Source organism: Arvicanthis niloticus, chromosome 2 (genome assembly GCF_011762505.2).
Source record: "Arvicanthis niloticus isolate mArvNil1 chromosome 2, mArvNil1.pat.X, whole genome shotgun sequence".
In the NCBI taxonomy this organism is placed as follows: domain Eukaryota; kingdom Metazoa; phylum Chordata; class Mammalia; order Rodentia; family Muridae; genus Arvicanthis; species Arvicanthis niloticus.
This window is the reverse complement of record NC_047659.1, coordinates 79,077,977-79,105,802: the sequence shown is the minus strand read 5'-3', so window position 1 is coordinate 79,105,802 and position 27,826 is coordinate 79,077,977. Positions and strand designations below refer to the sequence as shown.

General features: G+C 41.8%; 1 protein-coding gene across 8 annotated transcripts in view; it reads right to left on the bottom strand.

The window, feature by feature from the left end:
* The window catches only part of Mpped2 (metallophosphoesterase domain containing 2), a 183,699-nt gene that overhangs the window by 118,085 nt on the left and 37,788 nt on the right, over nucleotides 1-27,826 (bottom strand). For 5 of the 8 annotated variants that reach the window (XM_076929399.1, XM_076929397.1, XM_034496817.2 and 2 more), the window contains one exon: nucleotides 3,937-4,118. The exons of 1 other annotated variant lie outside the window; for it this stretch is intronic. In XM_076929399.1, the coding sequence (XP_076785514.1) occupies nucleotides 3,937-4,118 (182 nt within the window). Of the gene's footprint in view, nucleotides 1-3,936; nucleotides 4,119-4,334; nucleotides 4,453-27,826 lie in introns of those variants that run through there. 2 more of the 8 variants (XM_076929400.1, XM_034496819.2) reach the window with 2 other exon arrangements.

Sequence of the window (27,826 nt, the reverse complement as noted above, 5' to 3'; positions counted from 1 at the left end):
CAAAGATATGGAGGTGAAAGCCAAATAAAACTTTCCCTCCCCAGCTTGCTTTTAGTCCTGGTGTTTCATCAGAGCAGTAGAAACCCAAACTAGGACACCTCACAACAACCATGAAGTTATATTTTTATTATTGCCCATTTTACCAAATAGAGATTCCAAGAGTCAGTCAAAAGGTTAATATATATGTGTGTGTGTGTGTGTGTGTGTGTGTGTGTGTGTCAGAAAATATAAAAGCAGATGTCTTCCACTGCATTATAACATCAACATGCTATCCCAGGACTATTACTAGCTTCAGCTCAATCTTGTGGACTACAGTAGCCCATCTCATCAATTATCCCATATTAATAACATTCTGCATTACACCTGCCCTGTGGCATATGGACACACTAATGAGGGCCTGCCACCTCCAATTCAACAGTGAGCTCATTAGGGATCCTCAGGCCTTGTAGCTGATGGGTCAGGGTGAGAGTGAAGATGAGCAGGACTGAAAACCATCTTTCAAATATGTGCAGTATTAGCACCTGGCCAAACAGCTACTCAACTTCCAAGTGAAGCCACTGTTGAAGTTCTCCCATGCTCATAGCTCAGGAGCAAATCTTAGGTCATACTTTATAGTCACATAGCTCCACATTTACCCAATGAGTAGACTTGGGTAGACCAGTTAGCTCCTCTGGAGCCTTTATTTATTTATTATTTATTTATTTATTTATTTATTTATTTAATATGTATGTACATCCATGTGTCAGGGCACATGTGTGGCAACCAGGTGACAACTTGTGGATGTCAGCTCTCTCCCTTTACCACATGGGACCTAGAAATAGAACTGAGGTCACCACACTTGGTGGTAAGGTGGCCTCACCTGCTAAATCATCTCACTAGCTCCTTTGAATTTTCTTACGTACTAAATGGCCTTGGAGAAAGCTATCTATAAAATATATTTGAACCAGATTAACCCAATTTAGAGAAATAGAACACGAGAGGAGGCAATGGTGCTTTCAAAGAAGAGGACAGCTGAGTGGAAAGACAAAGATCAGTCAGAGGTGACTGGACTTGTATGACCCAAGCCGCTAGAACAAACTATTGTGGCAGAGGCCCTAGTCTGATCCTGACTCCTACCTGGCAGAAAGGGCTGGAAGCAACTTTTCCAGGGAAGAGGTTCCTGCTGGAGCCAAGTGGTACAGTAATTACACACCATCTCTCACCCTCTGAGCACCCTGAGTTGCCCTGGTAACCATGAGCTATTCTCAGCCTTCTCTATGGGAACCCAGCTTCTCTACCCATTTCCCAAGGGCTCCCATTGGTCTCTTGTTCTACACCCCTTACTGAGACCTCTCCCTTCTGCCTCACTAGATGAGGTGGGGGCTGGGGGGACGAGAGGGAAAAAGACCCAATGTGCAGCTGGGCTTTAGCTTTTTATTTCCTTATCATTTTATTTCCTTAGTTATGGTACATTTCCATTTATGGCATGCTTTCCCTTATAAAATCTCCAAGTGTTTATTTCTAATCTACTAAATAATTCCTCTGACCTCTTCTTGTTTTCACCCTTTAAATATCTGTTGATGGTTCACTCACCACATTCCCCATTCCATTATTAATGGCCCACAAAACTCACGACCAGCAATCATTTACTGATTAATCTGCACAGCAATCCAGAAAGACAGGTAGTATTAATCCTTAGTTCTGCAGAGGGAAACCAAGGGGAAAAGAAGTGAACTCAGGCACCCAAGGTCAGTCGCTCCACAAGATTAGAACCAGGATCTAACCTGTCTGTGTTCCTCAGAACACCTCCCCAAAGCTCTGCCCTTCCTGGAGAAAACAAAACAAAACAAAACAAAACAAAATATGTTCTATACAGCTCCTTAATGCCTATGCAGACTCAGTTCTTATCCCCAAATAACTTTAGCTGCAAAGAGGTCATTGAGAAAAAGTGACTAAAATGAGGGCTAAAAGCCTGTAAATCCCCTTCAGTGAATTTAACACCTCTGGCCTTCTTGGCCACTTCTCTCTCTCTCTCTCTCTCTCTCTCTCTCTCTCTCTCTCTCTCTCTCTCTTTCTCTCTCTCACACACACACACACACAATTGCCTTTGACATTACAGACTGATTAAAACGAAGAGATAATACTTCAAAGTGAAGTTTGGCAAGGTAGAAAAAAAAGTGAAAAAAAAATTTGATTACACCCAATTCTGCCACAAGGAGACTAAAATCGTCTCTTAAGTTCTTTGCGTCTCTGTCATCTATAAAAATGAGATAACTCTGCTAAATTACTTCTAAAATATATGTCTGCTTTAAATAAGACTGAGCATCTACTGAAAGGGCAGAAGACTTAAAAGCTCCCACATCAGTGCCAAGATCACGATAGATTGGTGCATCATTCACCACTAATGAAGCCCAGCTACCACTAGAAAGCATGATGCCTGCCAGTAAGCATCAGAATGGTATAGCTCTGGCTTGAGACTAACTCATAAGTAGTCTTTTACCCTGAGACATAAGTCAGCAGAAACAAAAGACATAAACATCAGAAAATACACATTTTGATTCTTGCTGCCAAATGGCATACTGTTACCTATTTAAATGTTTGGTTTTTAAATAAATGTCTTACCAAATAAAAGTACAGCCAATATGTTATGTTATCATTAGAAGGGATAAATATGGAAATTACAGAAAAATGTTTAGTCTTACTGATAATAATCAAATAAAAATAGCCAAGAATGACGGAGATTGGTATTCTGATGACAATTATGTACAAGTTGATACGCATGCATGAACATAACACATGAAAAAGCAAAATTGTTCATAGTAAAACTTACTGTTTATTCTTAACATATCTTAAACATTTTAATGAACACTATTGTCAATTGACACACATCTTCTATCATCTCTAATCAATAACTTAAAACTTTCCAGTACCTTGCTTTAGTTTGATTTAAAAAAAAAAACCAATAACAACAAAATAAAACAAAACAAAATTTCTGCCTAAATCTCCTGAGTAATTTTCATTGGCTCACATAATATTTATGACTTCATTCTTCCAGAATGATGTTTTGCTTGTACTATAAAATTCTTTAGTGTCTTCAGAAATGCTTTACCCTTTTTTTTGTTGTTGTTTTTTCTTTATAGTTTTTATTTCCTTAATGCTGTCAGGACAGACCTCAGCAGCTTGCAGATGAATGTGTGGTAGGCACGTACTCTGGCACTGAGCTGCACCTCTGCCCTAATGCTCTCAGCTCAAACAGGTGTGAATAATGCCAGGATGGCCTTGCAATGCTGGCATCTGGCAGCTGTCCTCCCAGGACCCAGTGCTTTGCTGAATTACAAGACCATTGATTGGGTAGTTGTGTCTGTCCTGCCATGCCCCCTTGTTCCGCCCTACTCCCTTGACCCCATGTTCAGGTAAACCTGATGAGTTTTATGTCAGACAGCTGAAGTCTGAGGAGTCCTGGGCGTGATGCAGGACCCTGGGGAAAGTTGCTTCTAGGTAGTACAGAGCTAAAGAGGAGTTGTGCTTCCCAGAGGGACTTTCACACCCTCTCTGCTACTTAGAAGCATTCTCTTACCTCTAGGTGTTTTGTACACCTTTGCTAATGGTACCTTGGAAAGACTAGAGCCAATGAATTAAAAATATGATTCTAGGCCTTGTGTGCGCCAATGAATGTCCTCATTAAAAAAGGAGGAGGGAGATGAGATTAGTTTCAAAGCTTCCGAGCTCTTTGCCCCAGAGCCGCTGAGGCCAGGCACTGAAAGGATGCACAGTAAAATTAAATATCTAAAAATTCATCTTTAATTAACAAAATTGGATTAAAGCTAGACACCACAGCATATCATACAAGAAATGGCTGAGCTGGCTTCCAAGTGCTCTAATTCAATTAGGACGCAGTGAGTGACACTCAGACCGGGGAAGGTTAATTGGGGCCGCCAGAACGCAATCATTCCTTACCTAACCAGTCATTAAACTTCTTAACCTCTGAGGGCAGTCCCAGCTCGGTGAAATCGCCTGTGTGGAGAAGGATGTCCCCATAAGGCATCTGGATACCATCTGTTCTGGAGTGTGTGTCTGAGATGCAGACAAACCGCGTGTGGCCCGCTGGTTTTGGAGTGTCATATGGGATGGGGTCGACCCTAAAGTAGACATAACAGATCCCGTAACAGTTAAACATGTTAGAACCCTCGTAATAGTCATCACACAGACACATCGACTGTCATCATGCACACACCCAAACAATCTAACGCAAGGACAGAAGAGCCCAAGGTAGAAAGGAACACCTGGGGGGGTATGAAGAAGAGAGCATCCTTCATCTACAGTCTCACTAGGAAAATTCAAAATGTGTTACTTACCTGGTAGAAAAATTAAAAGGCAAGAGTCAGAAAAAGCCCAAGGAACTGATAATGATTAATACTGAAGTGCTGGGATATTGAGCCCCAACTAAGGAAGCAAAATTATGCCCTTTCTCTCTCATCATGTTTCCACGGATCCCGCCACTCATTAGGAAGCGGATATCTCATTAATTCCTTCTTAAACATGCATAGCTTAAGCAAAGAGCTAATTTACAGAGAGCAACCTGCGCATGCTCAGCCAGCTGAGATGCAGAGACAGCATTTACATTCAGTTTTCTTTTCACACTCAGTCAACACCTATGTCTTCAGATTTTTGCTATGAAGTTTACTGATCAAGTTTTGGGGAGGCAAAGGAATAACACATAACATTTAAAAAAAAAAAAAGATGCATACAAGAAGAACTTTGTCAAGTTCATCTTTACCCCCAGGAATTACTTGTAGTCTAGGTTACACCTTAGGTTGGAGAGGATGATCAGATACCTTGGACAAAGATTCTCTCTTATCTAAGTAGGATGTTTTCAAATGGATCTGTTTATACCTGTATGTGCATTAATACATGTATAGTTTCAGAGACCTAAGCACTGTGAAATTACATGAGGGCCATAAGAACCAAAAGGCAAAGTGATCAACCCAAAGCCAAGAAAATGAAAGGGAACATTTTTGTTTAATTGAGTGTAACAAAGTGTGCTAAATAAACTTGGTAAAGAAATGCAAATCTGACTCTTGGAGCATACAGTTTTAATTATTTAAGAGGTTTGTCCCCGAGTTAAGGGCAGTTTAACTGTATCAACTCTCCACCAACAGTTTCCTTTAATGTCTCTGTAGGCATGTGCACTTCTTGTTGGATGACAGAGGAGAAGCAGCAGCCATAAACACAGCGAGGTCACCAGAGAAGCAACTAGGCAGTGTGGAGGTTGGAGTGTAAAACATTAAATAAGGAATGGTATTTTCTGTTGCAGCTTCACCCTTGATAGTTGGCAAGCATCCGAGAACACAGGGAAACACATGCAAACTTCTGGTGCAGAATGTCTCTGCAGGGTTTATTTAATTTCTTTCTCTCTGTGTCTTTTTAGAGAAACAATCTCTTTAACAAGGTAATTGCAGGAACAAAATAAAGACATTCTTATGCAGCCTAGCTAGTCCTTGAATTTCTTCCAGGTGAGCTTAATCTCTTCATCTTTGCCCAAGAAGCAAAGTAAAGAGGAAGAGAGGGGAATGAAGAGAGAGAGGAGTGGTAGAGCCTGGAGCTGGGATGAAGTTATTGAAGTCAATCTCATTAGAAAACCCCAAATAACGTTTGACTTGTTCAAAACACATCCATGGATTTTTCCAGTAAAGACTATGAATGAATATGCTGTTACCATGGAGAAAGTTTCCTAACCCCCTGATCTCATCAGTAGCCGATGAGCCCCTTTTATTATATTCAACAATGCTTTTTCTTTAACATAGGAAATTATTCGGTCTTTCTTTTGATTCCTGGAAAGAAACTCTTACGCTCAGCCTCAGTGGCTCCCACCTTCCAACATCTCCTCTCTTCTGAAAGCAATTTCCCCAGAGAATGGGTGAATGTTCCCCTCTGCAGCTGACTGTCACCCTCTAAAAGCCACAGGTATGGCTCTTAGAAAGTTCAGCTGCTCACTCCAATGGGACTACGGCATTCAGACCCAACTGACAGACATTTGAAGGAGACTTTTATTATTGGATCATTAAAAATGAGAGCAAGTTAAATGCTGTGAGTGTGTACAGGTGTGTGTGTGTGTGTGTGTGTGTGTGTGTGTGCATTTTCCAGTGTTTATCAAACTGATACAGCACATAGACAAGGTCCTACTCTGTAATTCTGCCAAGATACACTCGAGAGGCTACTGCAGCAAAATACTTGGAAGTCTACTGCAATATATCATAGGGTTGTCAAAGCCATCATTTTGAATTAGGTAGACAGAAAGTAGCACAGGCCATTGAAACAGACCCCTTTGGTCTATAATTCCACAAGCACGATAGGAGCCAGTCATTACACTATACAGAACATTTCCGTCTCTTGACTACAAACTGGACAGTGAACTTTGTGAAACTGAGTGGGAAATGCCGCTCAGTTTTTGAGTCACTTCAGCTTCCTTCTGCATGCAGCTTCCCCTATGCTCCAGAGAAACATGTTCACGCTCAGAATCACTGCGTGAAGTCCAATGTAATAGAAGTGGGAGTGGAGGCAAGAAAAAAAAAGAGAAACTGCCTTACCTTTGCTTTGAGCCAGAGTGAGTTGAAGAGGCCAAATCAGACAGCAAGACATGCAGAGACATGCGTCACCCATGGACTCTACCAGCATGATATTATCAAAGAGAAATGGCACATTTGGGAGATACATAAAAGAATGATTGAAGACAGGAGTTGGGGGCAATGGGGAGGATAAAAAAATGCAAACTGAATACACACACTCTGATCTTGAGACAGTGAGGACCTTTTCTTACAACATAAAGTTCAAAGCAGGAGATGGCTGCAGAAGATAAGACAGGGCACCCCAGAGCCACACCCTAGGACATCTTGATAACTATCACTTGGGAATCCACAGAAGGAAGGTATCTCGACACACAGACTCCAAAATCGACAGTAAGATGTCTGGGTCAGTAGGTAAGTTTCAGTGGAAATAATTAAAGTTGAAGTAACCCTGAGGGAACCCAGTCGTTCCAAACAGGGCGTCTGATAAATACCTTCTGAAGGCAAGTCAAGACAGCCGGACGCTTTTGCTACAAAGAACATCCAAGGGGAACGCTGCTGGAGGCAGATCTACCTGTTCACCTGCGGGAAGACTAACATTGCATTTTCCTCTGAACTCAGTAACAGTGCCACTTACGGCTCATGCTACTGACTTCTAGGATGACCCAACATTCTCCCTAGAGCATCATGTCAAGTATCCTAGGATGTGAGTATTTTACCATGGCCACTGAAGCCCTGGGGCCAGATTTAAACATGAGACTATGATCTGCACATACTTCTAAGTACTCCCAGGAGGGAAACAAGATGACATGGAGAGATGAGAAGAAAACACAGCATCATAAAGTCCCAAAGCAGGGCAACGTCTCAGGTTCAGTACTTTACAGGATGCTTAAATCCTCTCTACCCTTTCCCAACCTAGCTAATATAAATTTCCCTCGAAGAGTTTGCAAAGAAAGGGAGATTTCACGCTCTTTCACTTCTCCCGGCCATTGCAGGTGCCGAAGTTCTGCTAACTAGATAGTCTTGTTTCCATCCAACCAAGTAGCACTAGGTCTACCCATAGATTTGTGGGTAGCTCTCAGCATTGGCCGTAGAAGCTTCTTTTGCAGTGGTTAATGCAGAGACTCATAACTGGTCAATGTGCTGAATACAGAAAACCCAATGACAGATGGGCCATTTCTGTCAAGCCCTTACCATCCAAGGCTCAGGGAACTTCGTGGTAGAGAGAGCTTGAAGAATTTAGACTTTAAGATGGTGAGGAGAGCTGTGGAAAGCTGGATTCTGGACATAATATGGCTGTCCCACAGCACCTCATAGCAGCTTCAGTTAACCCCCAAAAGACGTGCCTAAGATCAAACCAGGTAAAATTCTAGCATGGATGGTAGAGGCCACACCTACTGAAGGAGCTTCTGGCAATTAATGGCAGCTAAAGGAGGAAAGGGCACCCTCCTTTGAAGATGTAGCCACTGGTAGGTTTCCTGTGCCTCAGCGAATGACCATATGCCTATGTGCATACAGGTAGCACCAATTGGGTGGGGAAGGTTATTCACGAAAGAAAAAGAAAAGGAAGCTAGCAAGCCGAGATGGGAGGGGGAGAAGGCACGAGGAAAGTAGTGTTGTACAGATATGAACAATATGCATGGTATAAATGTTTGGAATGTTCAAAGAATAAAACAATATTTAATTTCCCCCCACAAAAGATTTTAGCCCCAGATTCTGTATCTCTAAGGAAAGTAAACAGGGTCCAGAAATCCTACTGAATTTGCAATTTTGAGTCATTTGCTTTGGGCTTAAGTTTCTTAATTCCTGTGTTTCTTTCCATCTATAAATATGAGAATAACCAATGTCTAATTTGCTATGCTGCTGTGAAAATATAAACTGTCAAGTACAGGGTCTGCACAAAGCACATGCTCTAACAATGGAAAGTGAATGTGGTCACAGAGGCAGGCCACAATCACAGCTCAGAATCCCACTTCACAGGTACGAAAGTGTGTGTCAAGCGACCGTCTTAGTGTCAAGGTACCTGAGGTGAATAACTTAAAAGAAGGAAAGGTTTCCTTTGACTCACAACCGCGGGGGTTTCCATTCATAGTCACTAGGTTCTGTTGCTTTGGCTTGTGTTAAGGTCAAATATCATGGCAGGGAGTATGTGTTGGTTCAAAACTGTTCTCATCATTGTGGCTAATAATGACAGAGAGAAGAGGCCAAGGCACCACTACTTCAAGGCTATGCCTCCCGTGGCCTTCCTTCCTTCCTTCCACTGAGCTGCATCTCCTACAGATTGTACCACTTCCCAACAGCATAGACCATAGACCAGCAACCGAAATGGTAAGGCTTCTGGCACATTTCAGATTCAAACCATGCATGGTGTAAAATCACATTATGTGGCTTAACCCTTTGCCTGGCTCCTTCATCTAGACAAAAGAGGGGGATATGATAGTGCCTCTTACCACACATATATACATATGCACACAGTACATACATACACATGAAAATGAAAAGGAGAGCGCTCACACACAATAGATAGCACAATAATGAACAGAGAATCTACACTCTGAAAGCTTATCGCCCGCCATCACTTTCATGGTCCTCATTCTGCATTCTGAAACCGTAAGAGAGTGAGAATCCAGTCCCTTTTCCACACAGCAGCTATCCAAATATTTGAAAAAGTCTTCTGTGATCTTCTGTCATCTTTACTCTGGTCGAATGGCCAGTTTATCCAGTTTTCCTGTGTGTGCAAGGGAACCTAGTGACCTGAGAACCCCTGGAGCCTAGCCTAGGTATGAAGACATTGGTAGTTGGAACCTCTCCGTTTATAGTGTCAGAATTCATGGCCTATGTGAGTTGATGGAGCAATGAGCCATTCATGAAAGACAAGTACTTATCTAGACCAACTGATCATCTCAAACTCACTTTCAATTAATTATCCATTTTGTTTTTTGCATTGCTATATATGTACGTTTTGTGCTTGTATATGTTTTTAAACTGCATGTCCGCCTGGTGACCACTGAAGCCAGAAAAAGGAGTCAAATCCCCAGGAGCTGGGAGTTACAAGAGGTTGTGAACCACTATGTGGGTGCTGGGAACAGAACCTCAGTCTTCTGCAAGAGCAGCAAATGCTCTTAGTGGTTACCACTAAGAATCTCCCCAGTCTCTAAACCATTTTTTTTTTTTTTTTGGCCAATCTCAAATATTATTTCTGAAGCTTAACCCAATGCTGTACATTCAAACAAATGAAGTGTTCCATTACTTACTACTGACACTTGGTGTTTTTAGTAGCCTTCCCCCAAATACCATACACTGCTTCTGCTATAGAGTCATCTAGCCATGTGGTTTTTTTTTTTTCTCCTAATAAGTAATTATATAGAATTAAAGAGCTTACCATGTGGTTTGGATTTATTCTTTACACCATGAGCACAATGAGACCTTTGTGTTGTGTACACAATTAGCCTCTCATCAGTGTGATCCTGGAGAGTGGCCCTTATCAAGTACCTTTAACAGGCTATCAATGCATTTATCATCGCCTGTTTTACTCTAAACCCATCATGCCATGCGTATGAAATGCTCTGATTTTATCTGCAAAAGCCTTCTAATGTGACCTTAAAGTTTTTGTTTTTAACATAAAATATTTCACATAGCATAAAAGCTAAAATTGTATGTGTGCTCTTATAGCACCAGAATTAGACAGTGCTCAGCAGTTAAGAGCACTGACTGCTCTTCTAGAGAACCTGGGCTTCAATTACCAGGACCGGCATAGCAGCTCACAGCTGCCTGTAACTGTAGTTTCCAGGGGAACCAGATATCCTCTTCTGGCCTCCTTAGACACCAGGCATGTACACGGTGCCCAGATATGCATACAGCAAAGCACCCATAAACATAAAAACAATTTAAAATAAAATGAAATAATAAATAAGGGCTAGGCTAAGAATTACAGAGCTTTTATACTGGAGAAAAGCTCCATTCGACTAAGCCTGTATCTTCTGTGAGCGTTGCCTTCACTTGCCTTCTTCACTTTACTGTTAATTTTTTAAAGGTCTTTCCCTCCTCACAGAAACTTACTTTTTAGTTTGTACCTAAAAAGTATTAACTATGATATCATGTTTGCCATACTTTCCAATTATACATTAAAATAAATTAAATTTTTAATCAAAGGTTTATTCACTCTAACACATCTCGTCCAACACCAATAACAATGCATCTCACACTGTGGAAAACACTGATTGGTGTAAAGTGACTCGAGCTCCCCTGAGGACCCAGAACCGCAGCTAATATCCTGCGTTCCGGGCTTGCAATCCCCTTCTCTGTCCAGCCACTTAGTTTTGGAAGTTTTCTAAACCTGAAGAAAATATAGTGATTTCAAAATGATAAAATATAAGCCTGCAAGATAGCTCAGTTAAAGGTGCTTGCTGGCAGGCCTGATGGCTTGAACTCAATCCATGGGACCTACATGACAGAGGAGAGAACTAACTCCTAAAAGCTGTCCTCTGACCTATACACACATACCACACACCACATACACAGACACACACACACAGACACACACACACACACACACACAAATAAATAAATAAAATGTGGTGGTGCACACAATAGATAAATAAAATGTAATAAAATCTTGATAAAATGCTAGTCCCCTAAACTGTCAGCCAATAATATTTAAAGAGTCCCTCAATTCTTATACAAGTTACCAGCAAATTAAATCTCTCAAAATCTTAACATGCATATTACAGTGCACCAAGGAAAGAAACAAAATAAAAGTCTGATTTTTTTTTAAATGCCACTGGAAACAGTGGCCTTCACTCCTAAAAGATTTTAAGTCACAAGCACAAACTTGTGATTTTAAATGCAGGTCTCGGAAGAGGAGTTAATTCCACTGTTATCTTACGCCTTAAAGTAAGCCCTGACCACGGAGTCCAGGGAAGTGTGTTCTTACTACATGTCTTCTTCGAGAACTTGGGCAAGGCTCGTCCTCCTTTTTTTGTGTATAAAAAGCAAGTGGGCCAGCTCCAACAGTCACAGAGTTCCAGAAAAGCAATTTAGCCTCTTCTTCCCCTCTTTCTCCCTTTCTCCCCCCTCCCTCCCTCTGCCCTTCTCTGTCTCTGTCTCTCTGTCTCTGTCTGTCAAACAGGGTCTAATGTAACCTAGGCCGACCTTGAATTTGTTATGTAAGCAAGGTTAGTGTAGAATCTTGAATCTCCTTCCTCTTCTGCCCTAGTGCTAGGACTGTGGGCAAGTGCCATCATGCTTGGGTACTAAGGTCTCTTAGAGCATCTTTCTTGTTTCAGCTTCACATTTCTGCTTCCCTGAAATGTTAACCACCGAAATACAGCCAGAATTAGTAAGACTCTGGAGAAGAGCAGTAAACTGGTAACTACCAATCTCCAGGCAGAGCCTGCAGGAGGATCTGTTCCAAAGAGGAACAAAGGAACCAGGGTACTAGATATCACAGAAAACCAAAGGAGAGGATGTCTAAGCTAACTAAGGTGCCTCCAGAATGAATCTGTTCTCTTTTTCCTGAAACTATGAGCAGATGAAGCTTTCCTGATTAGGCCACCACACCCCAGAACTGTGAAAGAGTTGAAGGAGTGTGCAGACCAGAACACTCCAAGTGTATAAATACATCCCCGCCTGCATGGAGGGCGCTGCTTCCCTGGAACTGCTGAACCACTGTATCAACACTGTTCTATCACCAACTAATTACATCGAACAAAGCCCACTGCGAGGGCACATGCCCCCTCTGTTTTTTTTTCCCCTGAGGACAAAAGTGCAGTGCCGACATTCAGTGAATATTAAGTGGCAACAATTTAAATCAGAGAGCGCTGCTCACAATGCGAATTCACGGTCCTACAAGTGTGGTGACATTCAAGGTGCTAGTGGCCCATCAGCCTGGCTACTGTATCGGCCTCAGATACAGTCTCTCGGTTGGCAACAGCATTAGGTATCAGTAACCTGCTGGAAGCACATTGTTTGGGGCTAAATGTCAGCCTCTTATGTGACAGCCATACTTAAAATTCTAGACAATAGTCCTACATTTGTGAAAGAGTGACACATGACATTTTCCTGAGAGGTCATTCTTCCAGTCAGTCAGCTGGTCAGATAAGTCAGTCAACAATCTTTCATAACCACTTATTTATGTGTGCCAGGAACCATGCAAGGTGCTTAAGAGGGCAGAATCATGCAGGGTGCTTAGGAGAGCAAAGAATCTTTAAGGATTCTGCCATAGTTTACAAATTCTCAATTTAAAAAAAGTATAGTATTGGCAAGTATCCTGGTCATTTGGTTACCTCACAAGAACTTACTGAGCACCCCCTGTAGCCCATGGATTATACTAGGTGTTGTGGAGGTAGTTACAAGAAGCAGTGAGATAGCCCCTGTGGCTTGTGAGTATAGGATTTGGGAAAACACATGCAAACATTAAAGTGGAGGGCTTTTGTATTGTGTGGGGTAAGGTAGAACACGGGGCATTGCCTGTGTGTGGAGAGAGGGCATTTTAGTGGACTCAGAACGTGGGGCAGTGAGTGTGCCAATGTCAGGTGCACAGCAGTTGGGGGTGGGTGGGGTAGGGATGGTGTGGGGGAGAAGTTCCCTCCTTCCATCAGAAAGACAGAACCCCTAAATGCCCCATAGTTAGAATTTGACTTCAGATGAAAACAAACATAGAACTCTAAAAGTCTGGAAGAAATAAGGGTTTATCCAAAGAGCAAGAGTAGTGTGGAACTCCCTAGCCTGTTGGGGACTTGTGAATAGGAAGATGTAGCTGGAAGAGTGAACCCATGACACTGAGAAGCAGAAGTTTTGAAGCCCATGTAAGATTGCAGGAGCCAGAGAGAGCCCGACTATGAAGCTGGAGTAGCCTCATAGCTTCAAAGAGCTCTTAATTTTCGGAAAGCTGACATGGCTCCACACAGGGGAAGAGAAGAGGAAAGGAAAGGTCAGCGCAGAAGTGACTACAAAAGCCACAGACATATGGTGGTACAGCCAAGCTGGGTCAAAGGGAACACAGGGCTGAGAACATCATACACCAGCAGCATCATGCTCACACACACCGTCAAGGAGTCTGTATATTCAGCCAGCCAGCCAGGCAATCTCCTGAAGCTCTGTCTCACAAACCTTTTAGCATCATCTGAATACAAAACACTGATACAATATCACCACAACAATGTTAAGGAATGGTAGCAGCAGTATTTATTTACATGCCAGGCACTGGTGTGCAATGCACTTATGGAAAAAACAAACAAACAAACAACAACAAAAACCCACACCAAACAGCAGGGCCATCTCAAATAGGTTGTAATACTCATTGTTGGTTTCTAACTCTGATTACTTAATAGAGTCACAAAACTAGTCATGCATAAGGCACACACACACACACAAAAAAAAAAACAACCCACAATTTTTACCCAAATATAGGAAATCATATAAGTATGTTTCAAGATAAGTGAGCAGTTTGAAGACCTTTAGCAAGGTTCTAACATTTAATTACTTTTCAAAATTAATCCAACATAATGATTTTTACACTTAATAGTTCTGTCTCTGGAAGCTGTTTTGAGATGATAAAGACTTTAATCCTCTATTTTTACCCCTTTGCTGAAATGGCTAACTCACTGATTAGTGGCAATGCTTACATCTATCCACATAACCCATGGAAGATTACCTTCTCCCCACTTAGGGGGAGGGGAGGCTGCCAAGCTAGAGTTCTAGCAAGTGTATACTTTCTCATGAGTGTTATGAGTTGCTGTATCCAAGTTATAAAGGAGGAGGGCTGTGGCCAGTGACTAGCTATTCTGCTGAGAAGAGAATCCATTGTAGGCCTGCCTGGAACCCCAGTGATCAATTTCATAACCAGGTTTTTGGAATTTTGGTTTCTTTAAGAAACACAGATATATTATACAAATCTGTTTTTGTTTTAATCCCAGGTGTGGCACTATGCGGCTGCTTCATGATTTACCTCATGCTCTAGCAAGGGTGTGATTTTTTTTTTTTTTTTTTGCTGGCTTCATATAGTTTCTGCAGGTGTGTGATGTCTGGGGTCTTTTCAGAGGATATAAAACTACTAGGGTCCTGAGAGGCATGGTGAGTTGTTGGTGGGTTGTTGGCTATTGTTGGTCATTGTTAGTTATGGTTTGTTTAGTAGTTGTGTACAAAGAAAAAACAACAAGAAGAAATTAGATACCTTGATGGCAAATATCACAATTGCTCCAAGAAACTATACACCTCTACTCAGCAGAAAGTAGTCTAATGATAATGTCACCCCCTAAGGATCTCTTTCCTTTCTTCTCTATCCTTTTTTCTCTCTTATGTAGTGTTAGGGGGCTGAAAGGGTAGGGGAGAAAGGTAGACAAGGAAGGGAGAAAGAAGAACACACAAAGTAGCAAAAAACAAGCCACACAATTTACTTCTAGCAATTCCACAGGCAACGCCATCTATCACATTACCCCAGCTTTGCCTGGGTTTTCCTGTTGCAGGACACTGACAAGGCCTACCAGTAAGAACGCTGGGCAATCAGTCTTCCCTACCCTTTCCGATTAGCCTCTCTTGGTCTAGTGGTGATAAACCTTAGCCCAAAGGCAAAAACCCAGCCTAGTGCCTGGTTTTGTAACATTTAACTGGCAAACAACCACATTCATTTGTTTAAATATTGTCTATGGCTGCTTTCAATATACCACGGTGGAGTTTTATAGTTGCAACAATTACCACATGGCTTGTAAAGCCTAAAATATTTACTATCTGGACCTTTAGAAGATAGGTTACAAACATGCACACATGCACCCACAGAAAAGCAAACACTCAAAAAAGCAGAGAGAGCTGGTCATGAATGTGCTGCCTTCCTACGGGAAAGGATGGGAAAGGAAGGGAAAAGAAGCAGGGTCAGAGAGCTTAGGCAAGGGTGATTTTGAAGAAAGAGGCCACGCTCTTGAAGAGAAAAGGGAGGTAGAATCCTTGTGGCAAAGTTCACCTGAAATCTTCTCTCCTGTGACAGCATTCAAATGTCTTTGGTTGATGAAACCTCTAGGAAGGACAGGGATGACAACTGAATCTCTTGAAGGAACTGTCTTTAGGCAGATAAGCAGGTTTGGAGAAAACGTCTCAAGCATTTGTTATTTCCCAAGCGACTCAGCAGAAAATAACCAGGATATTATATTTTAGAGTGGCACAGACAAAGCTTCCAGGGCAAGGTTTGTTGTCTCTGGATTCCATCACTCAACAGACCTTTGCCTATATTATTTTAATATTTTAGTTTTACTTTCATATGTGTTTGGTGTAGGATATGTCTATGTGAGTTCAAGTTCCCTGCATATGGAGTTATAGATGGTTGTAAACCACCATATGGATGCTGGGAACTGATCCAGGTTCTCTAGAAGAACAGCAAGCGCTTTTAACCACTGAGTCGTTATCTCCAGCCAAGCAGACATCTACTAAATAACAAATTAAAGTGAGAGAGATAGCTTCCCTGTTTGGTGATAATGAGGCCTAATTATCAGTGTAGCCTCTCTTCTGTGTCCAGGGCACTTGTGCATTATAACCTTGAACCTTCTGAAAACTTCAGGAACACCATGTACTTGTGCATTTTTTTGTGTCCTCCAAACTTCAGTGGTGGTCAGTCACTAATCTTGGAGGTTTGCATTGAGATCCTGGCCTGTCTAAATCTCTGTGTTTCTGCTACAGTAGTGTCCTTTGGTGGGGTGGAAGAAGATGTAAAGTCTTGAAGAGGACATCCATTGAAGTCAATGCTCAAGCTTCTGGGAGTTATCTGACCTAGTAGTTATCTGACCTGCCTTATTCTTCGAGCTACGCTAAACCTGTGCAATTGACAGACCACTGAAAGCAATGAAAACAATTTTTATCTGTAAATGCAAATAAGCTGCAATCAGGAGAAGGTCAATTGACTCCTGCTCTAATTTTCTGTGTTCTTGTAAACTAGTTTAATCTTTATTCCACAGGAGACTGTATAACTTTCTGTTCTCTCCCCATTTCACCACGTCTATATAAAGAGAGTACTATATAGAGAAAGTAATCTATCATCTTGAATCTTAACTTTTCATTTAGGATTATATGCATAACAAAATATAATCAGCATGCTAGAAATCACACACACACACACACACACACACACACACACACACACACACACTTACATACATGCATACATGTATAAGGAGCAGAGAAAGAGCAAAACAATTAAGAGTTCTCTACAGGTGACACTCAGGTCCCATAGAGGGATCAAGACCATCAATGCAGCATGGCTCTACCCTTCCCTACTATGAGACCTTGAACAAGTGACTAATCTTGTGAAAGCCTCAGATCTTTCATCTGTAAACTGGGGTGATGATAAGGCTTGCCTCTAAGGCTGAACCAAGACACTACTGCACTGGTATAGTGCCCATGTGCTCCACTCAACCTACCTACATTGAAAATGAAACCCCAACACAACAGTGTTAGAGACGGCGCCCTGCCTACTGATGGATCAACAACACTGTTGACCTTATAGTGATTCTTAATCTGAAGAATGAATTTACTCCAAAAGCAAGTTCGGCTATCTCTTGTTCACTCTGTCTCCCACCCTCTTGCTTTCTGGGACAATGCAAGCAAAAAGGCCCTCACCAGATGCTAACACCTTGATCCCAGATTTGCCAATGAACAGGACTGAGAACAGGAAATGACTTGTGTCATACACTGTCACAGGCCTTTGTTTGGTCTATCATTGCTAAAGTTCTTTTCCTCCATGAGAACTATGAATGAAGCAGGTGACTTGGAGATGAAGAGGTCTATACTACAAAAGGCTTTTTCTTTTTTTTTTTTTTTTTTTTTTTCTTTTTCTTTTTGACCTACTCCCTGAAAAATCATAGTTTAGCATTGGAGAACCACAGTGATTTTTTTTTTTGACATAAAACAAACAGAATTTAAATTCAGAAGGGGAGAATTGGAAGGGCAGGGACAGGGAAGTCTGAAATTCAAGTTCAGAAGGAAGAGTTTTCCAGTGGTCACATTTGCAAGGTGACTTTTCCTAAATTTGTTAAAGCTTGTATCTCTCCTTCACAATTGTATTGAGATGACATGAGCTCAGTAAGAACTATTATCTAAGTATCAATTTGTACAAAATGTCAGCACTAATCATTACTTCAGTTAAGTTTGATCACTCAGTACAGTGTCTTTAAGGAATAAAGTGGTTTTTCTTTTTATTTCAAAACTTTATAAACAACAGAAACACACAAGTGAAGACTTATAGAACCAAGCATAGAGATCAAATTTTATACAAACAATAGAATTCAACATCTAGCTTACATGTGCACACATACATATATGTATACACGTTAAAACAGTACACAAGTCCTAAAAGACCGTCGGTTTTACTCTCGGGGAGATCTGCTTTCTTCCTGTGCCTGGACATATTGTCATTTCTACACTTTATGGGCCTCATAGCTCGCATCCAAACCTTTCCTGTTCTACTCCAAATCAGTCATTTCTTGGGATACTTTGGCTAGCGAAACAAACTGCAGCTAATCCTCCGTTCTGTGTCAACATTTGCTGAAGACTTACTAGAAAACCTTCATCCACCCTGTTTGCCTAACTCCGGCTGTGCTTCCATCCTCGATTCTTTCTGCTCTTGTGTGCATGCTAAGCTGCACACTCCTCACATGTGCATTCTGACAAACAGTTTATTGTTGTCTCTATGGCCCTGCTAAGACTCAGGAATGCCGGCTAAAGCACCGTGTGTAACATGAAAGAGGGCTCAGTTCATTCTGCCCTTTTTGCAGGAATGTACTTTCCTTTCCTTTTTTTTTTTTTTTTTTTTTTTTTTTTTTTTGAAAAGAAAAAAAAAAAAGCCTGCTTTTACCAGGTACTGCCTGTGCTTCAGTATCAGATATTATCAGAGCCGCATCTCTGGGCTCTGCCTTGTAATAGTTTCAAGCTCTCTTCCTTGTGAAGGGATGAGCACGTGACCGCCACCATCCATAAAGGCTGAAGTGAGTGTACTTAGCTAAAGGGCACTGCAATAATTTTTCTCTTCCACATGAGAAAGTTAGCCTTGCAAATTCTGTGGCTCACTGCTTGCTGTGGATCGTCTTTTGGGGAGGGGTGGTTATGGGGACATGTTGTTTGAGTCTGCATCCTTTCTGCTAGTATAGTCACAGTCATATAAAATATGGTGGCTCCCCTACCAAGACTCAGAAGACTTCCCAAGATGAAAAGGAAGTCCCTGTAGCAGGTGACGTCCTGCCAAATGTCCACGGTAGGGAAACAGGCTCTGCTGAGAGTAAATTCCTGAATTCCGTTAGTGTTGGATCTGGGGCACCTTTGTGGAAACAGTGGAATCTCATAGGAGTCTAAGATTTGGAGAGAACCAAGGACCAGTCTCTGAAAATATTGCTCTGCCCCAACAAGCATCGGCCTTAGGTCCTAAAGAACTTACTGCCTTTTTCTCGTCCTTGCATTACTACACCAGAAGCACACCTTGGCCACAAGTGCAGTGGGGATAAAATATAATTTCTCTCTGTTTGCTCTGACTCTTAAATGCTTACCTCAGGACTGGGGCCAGTCAATACTCACACTACTGGAATTGCAGAAAGAGGCAGGAATTTCAATGAGAACTTTCCAGGGTAAAGCTTTGCTGGGCATCAGTGGCAACTCAGGATGCAGCCAAGATGGGTAGTCACTTGGTCTGAGGGGTACAGACAAGCTTATACACTGACACACAGTCAGTCACTGTCTCTGTCTGGTGCCTCACCACCCTGCCTCATGCTTGCAGGGCGGAAAGCAACAATCTCTTTCCACCCTCCCCTCACTCCAGAGAGAAAGTACAAACAGCAGCAGCCCTGTCAGGAGACTCCTTATTAGCCAGAAGGCACAGCCTGGTGAAAGATGCATTAAGATTTCCTACCAAGCTCAGCCTAGCTGGGCTCTTCCTTGTTGAGAAAGCAACAAATCAGGCAGATGGGTGAATAGCATCCTAGTGCTTCTGGATGAAAGCTTTTCTACCCCGAGGGACTTGGTCTAACTCACTTGACTTGTTCTATGCAGACTGCACTCCCAGAGAAGAGCCAGAATAATGACTTCAACCCAAGAAGAGCTAATGATTCACCCCAGTGCTGTCTGCCGCTCAGTGTTTACCACAAGTATCAGTAGAGCCCCACACCCTTTGAAAACACTTCCTCAGGCATAATTCAGTCCCATCTTTACCTTCTAGAACATTGTTACTATTCCACAGGGAGGGTAAGGCCCAGAGGGCTGAGTGGCTTTCTTAAAGCCAAAGTCAACAGCAGAATTGAGTACAGGCTCCAAGCTTCTCAACCCCCAGTAATAAAAATAAAAGCTGCCATCAATGAGCCCTGGAAGCAGGGGTTGGGCTCTGTGTCAAATGCCTTATAAGCATTACCTCATCTATTCATTGCAAGAATCCTGTGGGGTAGGTATTATTAATCCCATTTTACAGATGAGAGATACCAGGCTATGAAGTTAAATAATTTCCCCAAGGTCAGAACCACCATAAAGCACAAAGCCTCAACTACAAGGAGTCTGTCTGCCTCCTGGGATTATTCACTGTTACACTGACTGACTCTCTGGCAGATCCCATTCACTAAGCAATCCAATGCTTGGTGGGAGAAAAACAAGTTTTCTTCAGATTTCAAATAAATTACTTGTAAGTGCCTAATAAACTTCTGAAATTCTCATTTTAACAACTTTGATAATGCCAAACAGAAAATACTTTAAAAACTAAAAATTTCTGTCCTCTGTCAGGTGTTTTCACTGGTCGAAACGTTCTTGGCCTTCATCTCTTATTTCATTTGAAAGAAAAGCAAATGGCTTAATATAAATTCCTGTGTGAATTTTACTAGACTCCTGAGAAAACTTCATGAGCACAGTAGGTTCTGGAGACAAACAGGCAAGATTTAAATTCCAAAGGCACAAACTGACAACCTCTGAGATGCAGGCAAGAACTAAGCCTACTCCAGTGTTGAATTTGCATTTAAGTAAAAATACTGGCTTCCTCACGCTACTGACCAGAAGTGGTGGAAAGCCACCAGGCACAAGGCAGAGGACCACTAATTATACTATTGTTGTTTCTCTGCTATTTCTGCCTCCGATTGACCTAAATTAAGCAGGGTGATGGAACCTGAACACTCTCCTTGATGAATTGCTCCACATACAGTCTGGATATAAACAGAGAACAATGCACCCATGCCCTCACTGGGGGACATCAAATTCCTTCAGTCAGACCCATCCTTATTCACCCTGTGACCCTGACACTCCTTATTCAGCCAGTACTACTACAACTGTCATGTCTTCCAGAGCTTCCTCATGCTCCTGTCAAATAGGTATTATTACATACACATATGCAAACGCACATACACACACACACACACACACACACAGAGAGAGAGAGAGAGAGAGAGAGAGAGAGAGAGAGAGAGAGAGAGAGAGAGGTGTTAATCCAGTCAATCAGGAGTCACCTGAGAAAGCAGAAAGGCCAGGGATGAGTTAGTGTTTCCCCAAAGAAGAGTTTTCCTAAAAATATGAGAAATTATGTTTTACTATTTTTTTAAGCTTTGCTTCTCTAAATAAAATAAAAATGCAGTCTTACTAAAGTTAGGGAGAAACTTTGTAAAATTAAGGATGGATATATATATATATATATATATATATATATATATATATATATATGAAGGACTTATAATTCTTTCTCCTAGAAATAGCTACTAGGAACATTTTGGTATCTTTCCATTTCCTCTTTCTTCTGTGATTTTTTTAAAAACATAATTGGGATCATTATGTACTCAAAATGTTATATTCTAGGTTTTCTTCTTTTTGTGTGTATGTCTTTTCCCATCCCACTCCAATCATTATAACATCAGCATGCTGAATGATCCAAAAGCTCCTTGTAAGCATTGGCACTGACTGCAGAATATTATATATATTGGTTTTGTCAAAAAATTCTTAACCATTCCTCTCTTCTAAATTCCCCCTAAGGCATTTAAGCTGTCAAGCCCAGATACAATTCTCTATGAAGAGCCCTAATGATAGGAGATGCCCATGGACCTGAGCCAGGCCACTGGGGGAACCAGATATGTAACTTCTGTCCTGGGGTGAGAACTACCATAGCCATATTATTGAAATGCCAACAGACCTTGCATTCATTGATACGTGAGCTCCAAATGCCAGTAGTTCTGGTCAACAACCATAGCAACTCCTCCAAGATAAATAAAAACCCATGCTCTTGGCAGCTCTGGCCACCCACAGTGGGAACAGGGAGAAGCATAAACACCTCCCATCTTTGCAGCCCAAATTCAGTGCAAACTGGAGTCCAGATGTGAATGGCTTCCTTTCTCCTCTTTCTTTGCTCAGTTTATTTCTGAAGTCATTGTTCCGTCACCACTCAACACCACTGGCCACCAAGTGCACCATTAAAATTCTATGTTTTATGTAATGTATCACATCCCTTTTATTTTCTTTCATGGGTTAAAAGACAGCAGAAGGGTAAGAGTTTGGTAGAGAAAGGATAGTGAAATTGTTTATCTTATAGTATACAAGGCTGATGACAGCAAACACCAACATCAGGGCTCACTCAGTACTGGTGTTGTCAGGCACGAGCACCAAGGCCAAAGCTTTCCACTCACCATTATTGAGAACAGAATGAATAGTAAGCTCCATTGGTATTTCCCACAGTTAAAACAAGCAAATGCTCATGGATTCCTGCTTTGAGTAATTACAGGTTAAGCAAAGACAAGACAGCAGTTTTAAATTTCCAGGAACAGCACCTGAAATTGCAAAAGATCTTTATTGTTCTTGAGGACAGCAGAGTGAGAATCCCGAACTAAATGGGTCAAGTTCAAAGAACGATCTAATGGAAAAGATTAGGCCGGGTCACAAGAAGACCAGAGACAATTCTGATTCAAGCAACATGACCAGAGGCTTAAACGGCCACTTTGAAAAGTTCCTCAGGTCTTAAATATGACATCTAGAATGCCAAGCCCCATGTGGAACGTCAGACAGGTACATCACAAAGAACAAGGCTTTTTCAGTATCAGTGGAGACAATAAGAAAAACCTTATACAACAAGGAAGCTGTCAGCACATCAAACTGCAAGAAATCTAGGAAAGCAGATGACCCTAAACAGAGCATCGAGGGCCTAGAAATTAAATAATTAAGACTAGAGCTTCTTTTCTATTTTATAAAGGTAATGAAGAAGGACGGAGAAGGCACACCCTTCCCAAATTATCCTGAGATGGCCTCAATTTAGAACACCCAATTTAGAACCTTCTCTGCAGCCTGTGAGCATCCCAACTGCAGAGCCTTCATTTCCAACCCTGTGCCGATCCTCTATCGAAAACTGTGGCAAGCTCAGGTCAAGGCCAGGCTCCTGAATTGAACTGGACAGTAGTTCATTCAAAAAGACCTACTCTGAGCCTCAAACAGAGACATGATAAACCACTCCAACCTCTCTCCCGGTTTGCCTCATTTCAGTTTAGAAAAGGGGTTTCAGTGTTGGTTACTAAGCTGTAAGACGGCAGTCTCAAATCCAGAGACCACAGTCAGGTTCTTCTTGTCTTGTTCCTTTAAGAAAAGGCTCAGATTTTAAAGCTTCTGCCCTATAGCCCCAGAATGTCCTCATGAGTCCTGCTACCTACTGTACAGCATTCTGGTTAACACTGTCACTTGGCTGTATCTGTAATCAGCTGAGACACAGACCTCTGGCATGGTCTATGAAGGTATGTCCAGGAAGGATTAACTGAAGAAGTCTCTTTCCATCTTCTGACAGCAACTAGAGAAGCAAGCAACTAAAGAGGCAACTAGAAGATGAGCAAGGAACAAGCAGAGGTGCATCCTTGTCCAATTTCATCTTTTGCTGGTGAACAGCACATTTACCCTACTGCTGTTCTAACAGCCTCTGCTGACATCAGACCCCAGCTTCTTCAGACTTCCAATGTGGACTGCAGAACAGGCCCTGCAGGCCTCCCAGTGCATTCTGGGACTGCTGAGCCATCCATTCTCATTGACTGAGAAGCTCCAGGGTTTTTGCATTTTCCAATGTACAGACAGCCATTTTTGGGCTCCCCACCCCACATCACGTAAGCCAATCTAATACTTCTTTGCAGTAAATATTCATTCTATCACTTCTGTTTCTTTAGGGAACCTGGATACATATACTCAGCTTCCTGAGGCTTGAAGAGTCTCTGCATTTGCTAGCCTCTCTGACCTCAGTTACTAGCACCGAGCTCCACAGATCCATGTGACCTCTTCTCCTTTCAAGATGTCAGCTCCCAAGGCAAAAAGTCTCCAGGATTCTACAAGACCATTCTGCACTGACCTGCCTCTCCTGCCATTTCCAGGATGCCAATTCTATGATAGCAGAGTCATCATCACCCAGTCCACAATCCACACGAAGTTCCAACTCACATGTGAGCTGTTTCGTACGTGGTGGGCTTTTCTTCATTTTCCCCATAGAAATTATTTCTCAAACCAGTTACACCCATGACCTATACCCTGTGAGAAACCAACTATTCCAAACCCAATGCAAGGTATAAAAGTCAAACAAACCAATTCAGAGTTCTAGAACCAGGAAGCAGGTTTGAGGGACCCACTCCACCTTTTACAGTGAACAAAATAGGAGAGGAGACAGACGTTGGAATTAGAAGTGAGTCAAAAGAAATACTGATACTCAAAGCTCCCAGACAGTTGCTTGGGCCAGTATTCATAGTTTTGTGACAGATACATATCTATGAATCAAAGCAAAAATATCCGACGTGCTATTGCAGAATCTCAACTTCCTTATTCCATCCTGCTGACGGCCAGGCTGGTCTTCATGTCTTAATGCCTCTGAATCAGTGTGACCCTTGAGAAATTCCTTTTATGGGTCCCCTATAATATTTTAAGGTTGGAAAAGAACTTATTCTTTTGATTTTTTTCCCCTACTGTTTGGGAGTTTAGGTGACTAGACAGACAGTTTAAGTGGCCCCTCTATAACCCATGACCTAGGAGTGTGGTGTGTGCATGGGAGCTTCTGTATGTACTACATTCTCTTCCAAACCTGCAGCTCCCTGGAGTCCAGCAACTCATGGATGGAAATCTAAGTAACTTAGTCCTGCTAGCTTAGAATGCTAGAAATTGCAAGGAGACTTGGAGACCATTAGCTTTAGCCAAGGCTGGCCTCATTTACAGGTAAGGGAATTGAGGCCTAAGCTACTTGAATCTACATTCAATATGCTTTTCTCCACGCCTCCTTACACGGAGTCCCTCCATATTTGTGCTTCATAGAGAAGTCATCCTAGGTCATGCTCTAAGACTCTAGAGCCTCAATAAGTGGAGTCATTCCAAAATTCTGCTTTTGAGTCTGGATTACATTTCTTTCGTAATTCTTTGTGACCTCAGTTCCACATGGTTTACCATGAGCCTGGCTTTGGAAAAGAAAATTGTCAAAATGCACATCATTAATCTATGGAAGGGACTCCTTGAGAGACTAGTAGGACCCATAATCCACAGAGTCAACAAACTTCCAACAAACTGAAAAACTATGCAATCCAGGTCAGTCTTGACAGGCCCCTTTTGCTTTGTTTTCTTGTCTGCAAAAAGGAACTACCAGCTAAGTTGGGAAAATTAAGATAATGTATGATTTTATTAGGATAACTAGCACATGGTTAAGCACAAAAAGGGGTGGACATTTCAGCGTCATCAGGATCACCCCAACACAACCTCTGCGAGGTTTACTTTCTCTCAATTGGTCACCCTCTTTTTTAGCTGTTTCCTTGGTCTAACTTAGACTGTGTGTATCCCCTGTAGTTCAAAAAGTTTAGTATATCCCGAGTGATCGGGAGAAGAGGCCATGTTTAACTAGCATAAAATAACAATACGAGAACAAAACACAACTAGAATAGTAGGCTTTAGTTCTAGACTCTCGGCCACACTGAACTGTAAGAAGACTCACACAAACCATCTATGGGCAGTGAACTGAAGGACTCTGCCCACGTGAATTTAGGAGATTCTCATTCCGCTGTGTTAAAAAGTTCCAGACTTGCAATTCTGTTTGCCTACAAACATATCAGGAATTCAGTATATATTTCAGTGAGTGAATGAACAAAAGAAGCACCATAGCAAACCCGCAAATGCCTATCAAAACTGGATTAGTTACATTGTTACACTGAACATTCTGCTTACAAGGCTAAGGTAAGTTTTCTGAACTTGTCTATCTTATCTAGTGGTATCAATTCCAATGTTTTTCTTAGAGACAACACGAAATTTGTATAATATAAAAATCAAATATTCATTTAGAAGAGCATGGGCATTTTTATTCATGCCTGCTGATAGCCCCAAAGCAGCTACTAAGTCAAGATAAATTATTATCAGTGCTATATTAGAAACAGTGTAATAATTCATGTTCATTTGGAAATGCTGTTTTCTAGTTATTATGGGGTAAAATGTACATAGTCAGATGGTATACTTTGGTGGTTAGTTTCCTGGCTGCTTTTGTTGTTGCTATTGTTGTTGTTGGTTTTTTGGTTTGGTTTTGTTTAAAGAAATTAGTACTCATTAAATAACCTATCAGTGAGCATTTCAAATCATTTGCTTGGTGCTCTTAACAGCAAAATATGCAATTATCTCTATCTCTTTGTTAATAGACCCTACTTAGCATTTATAAAGGATCATTGAGGTCAACTTTTAGATCAGCTTTCCAGTCGTCAGTCCAATACCTTTGTCAGTCCAATATCTTTGTGAGCAACTGGAAAGTTACTATGGCAGTATGCACATGAAAACTTTCCTGGATGGAGCCAATCCAAGACATTTAGCCTGGTGAGTCTAAAGACCCTTGTGCCCGGGGGGGGGGGGGGGGGGGGGGGGAAGGAATGTGTGAAAACTCACTCATGAGACTTATTTGTCAGGCACCTTGAGCTGGAGCTCTGTGGACTTTGTCAGGACCAGAGCGCTTTGATGGATATGTAGGAAGATGCTCTCTGGGGCTGAGATACGTGGAGACAGACTATCTACGTGCCCACAAACCTGTTCTTAATACCCAGTTCTCTCACAGCATTGGTTTCTGCTCTCTCGGCTGCCAGAGTACTGCAGGAAGCACACAGCCAACAGAACAGACACAAACGCACAGACTCACACACAAGCATGGGCATGTGCGGACGTACTTTGCTAACTCCTTTACTTATTCTGGTAAATTTACTTTTAAAAGGAGAAGAACCCGGCTCTGTGACAAAGAGCCTGACTATCCAGGCTTATCGGAGTCACCTTGTCAGCTGTGATGTGACAGAGACACAACTGCACAGCTGGAGCACTACCCCTATGCATTTAGGGAGCTCAATTCAAGCCATAATTTCAGTGCCAGCCAAGTAATGAGACAGCAGAGTTGAATGAAGGCTTCTTAAAGGAAAACGTAGGGGAAAACTAAGACATACTCAAGAGTGGGTACTGGCTCCCCGAGGGCCAGTGGAAAATAACTGTTGAGCATCAGTCACATACAACATACTGGTGGCTCTCAAGTTACAGGTCAGAGCTCTTTCCTCTCCTTCTTATCCCTCTCATTTGACCAGTGAAGTGGCTCTGGGGAGGCTTTGGATAGAATTATCATCTGATATGGTGAGACCAGCAGTCAGTAGGGCTACACAAGGGGGTTAGTACATGCCTTCTTCCTGTAAGCAGGGTTTCTGGTGAGATCCTAGAAAATTGCAGGTTTAAGGCTGGAAAGAAACCAGGACCTGAAACAATTGTTGACTGCACTGAAGTTCTTGCAGTTTTGTTGGTTTCTTTGAGGCTTCACCTAGATCCCTGGGATGAGGGGCACCACTTTCTTCTCCCTGATTCTCCACCCTGCCTCAGTCTCAAACCATCAACTCTGAAGTCACAAGAAGTGGGTGCTTTGCTCCAGGTATTCAAAAACTGCTGTGGGCCCCTCTCTTTGTCTTTTCTTTTCTTTAATAACCTCTCGCTTTCTTTCCTTCCCTCCTTCCTTTCTTTTTTTTTTTTTTCTTTTTTTTTTTTAATTTCATGGCTTGGAAAGACTCCAAATTTTTTGGGGAAAAAAAGAGGAATAAGAAGAAAAAAAGAAGAAAGCATAAGAATGTTTCACAGTCAGACGCAATTCTTTGCAGAGTGAGCAAACCTGGTCTTCTTCACTGGGCCAATTATAGTCCGGAGACGGGTTTGGTTTCAAAGCACAGCTGCTCGTTTGAATCAGAATAAGCATGGTTAATTTTTTTCAATGAGAAAATAGTGATGAATGTAATATAAAATAAAGATATCTGTAAAGTTAGACTAAAAAGTAATGTCTTAACTCAAGAAGGCCATCA